This window comes from Corvus brachyrhynchos, unplaced genomic scaffold, assembly GCF_000691975.1.
Source record: "Corvus brachyrhynchos isolate BGI_N302 unplaced genomic scaffold, ASM69197v1 scaffold1045, whole genome shotgun sequence".
Lineage (NCBI taxonomy): Eukaryota > Metazoa > Chordata > Aves > Passeriformes > Corvidae > Corvus > Corvus brachyrhynchos.
Window position 1 is genome coordinate 11,338 of NW_008237933.1, and position 330 is coordinate 11,667.

Sequence of the window (330 nt, forward strand, 5' to 3'; positions counted from 1 at the left end):
AGCGGGATTGGGATCACCGGGAACACCAGGATCAGCGGGATCAGAGGGAACAGCGGGATTGGGATCAGTGGGATTGGGATCACCAGGATCAACGGGAACGGCGGGATTGGGATCACTGGGAATGGTGGGAACAGCGGGATTGGGATCACTGGGAATAGCAGGATTGGGATCACCAGGATCACCGGGATCACCAGGAACAGCGGGATTGGGATCACCGGGATCAGTGGGAACAGCGGATACAGCGGGATTGGGATCACTGGGAATGGAGGGATTGGGATCACCAGGATCACCGGGATCGGGATCACCAGGATCCCCGGGATCACCGGGATC

The 330-nt window shown here is 59.1% G+C and overlaps 1 protein-coding gene across 1 annotated transcript; it reads left to right on the forward strand.

Annotated features, from left to right (window-relative positions):
- Positions 1-88: 88 nt before the first annotated feature.
- Positions 89-325, forward strand: LOC103614921 (S-antigen protein-like; the record flags this gene model as incomplete). The annotated part of the gene is made up of 1 exon (XM_017733333.1): positions 89-325. A coding segment is annotated over one exon (237 nt), but the record flags the coding sequence as incomplete, so codon positions are not given.
- Positions 326-330: the final 5 nt, after the last annotated feature.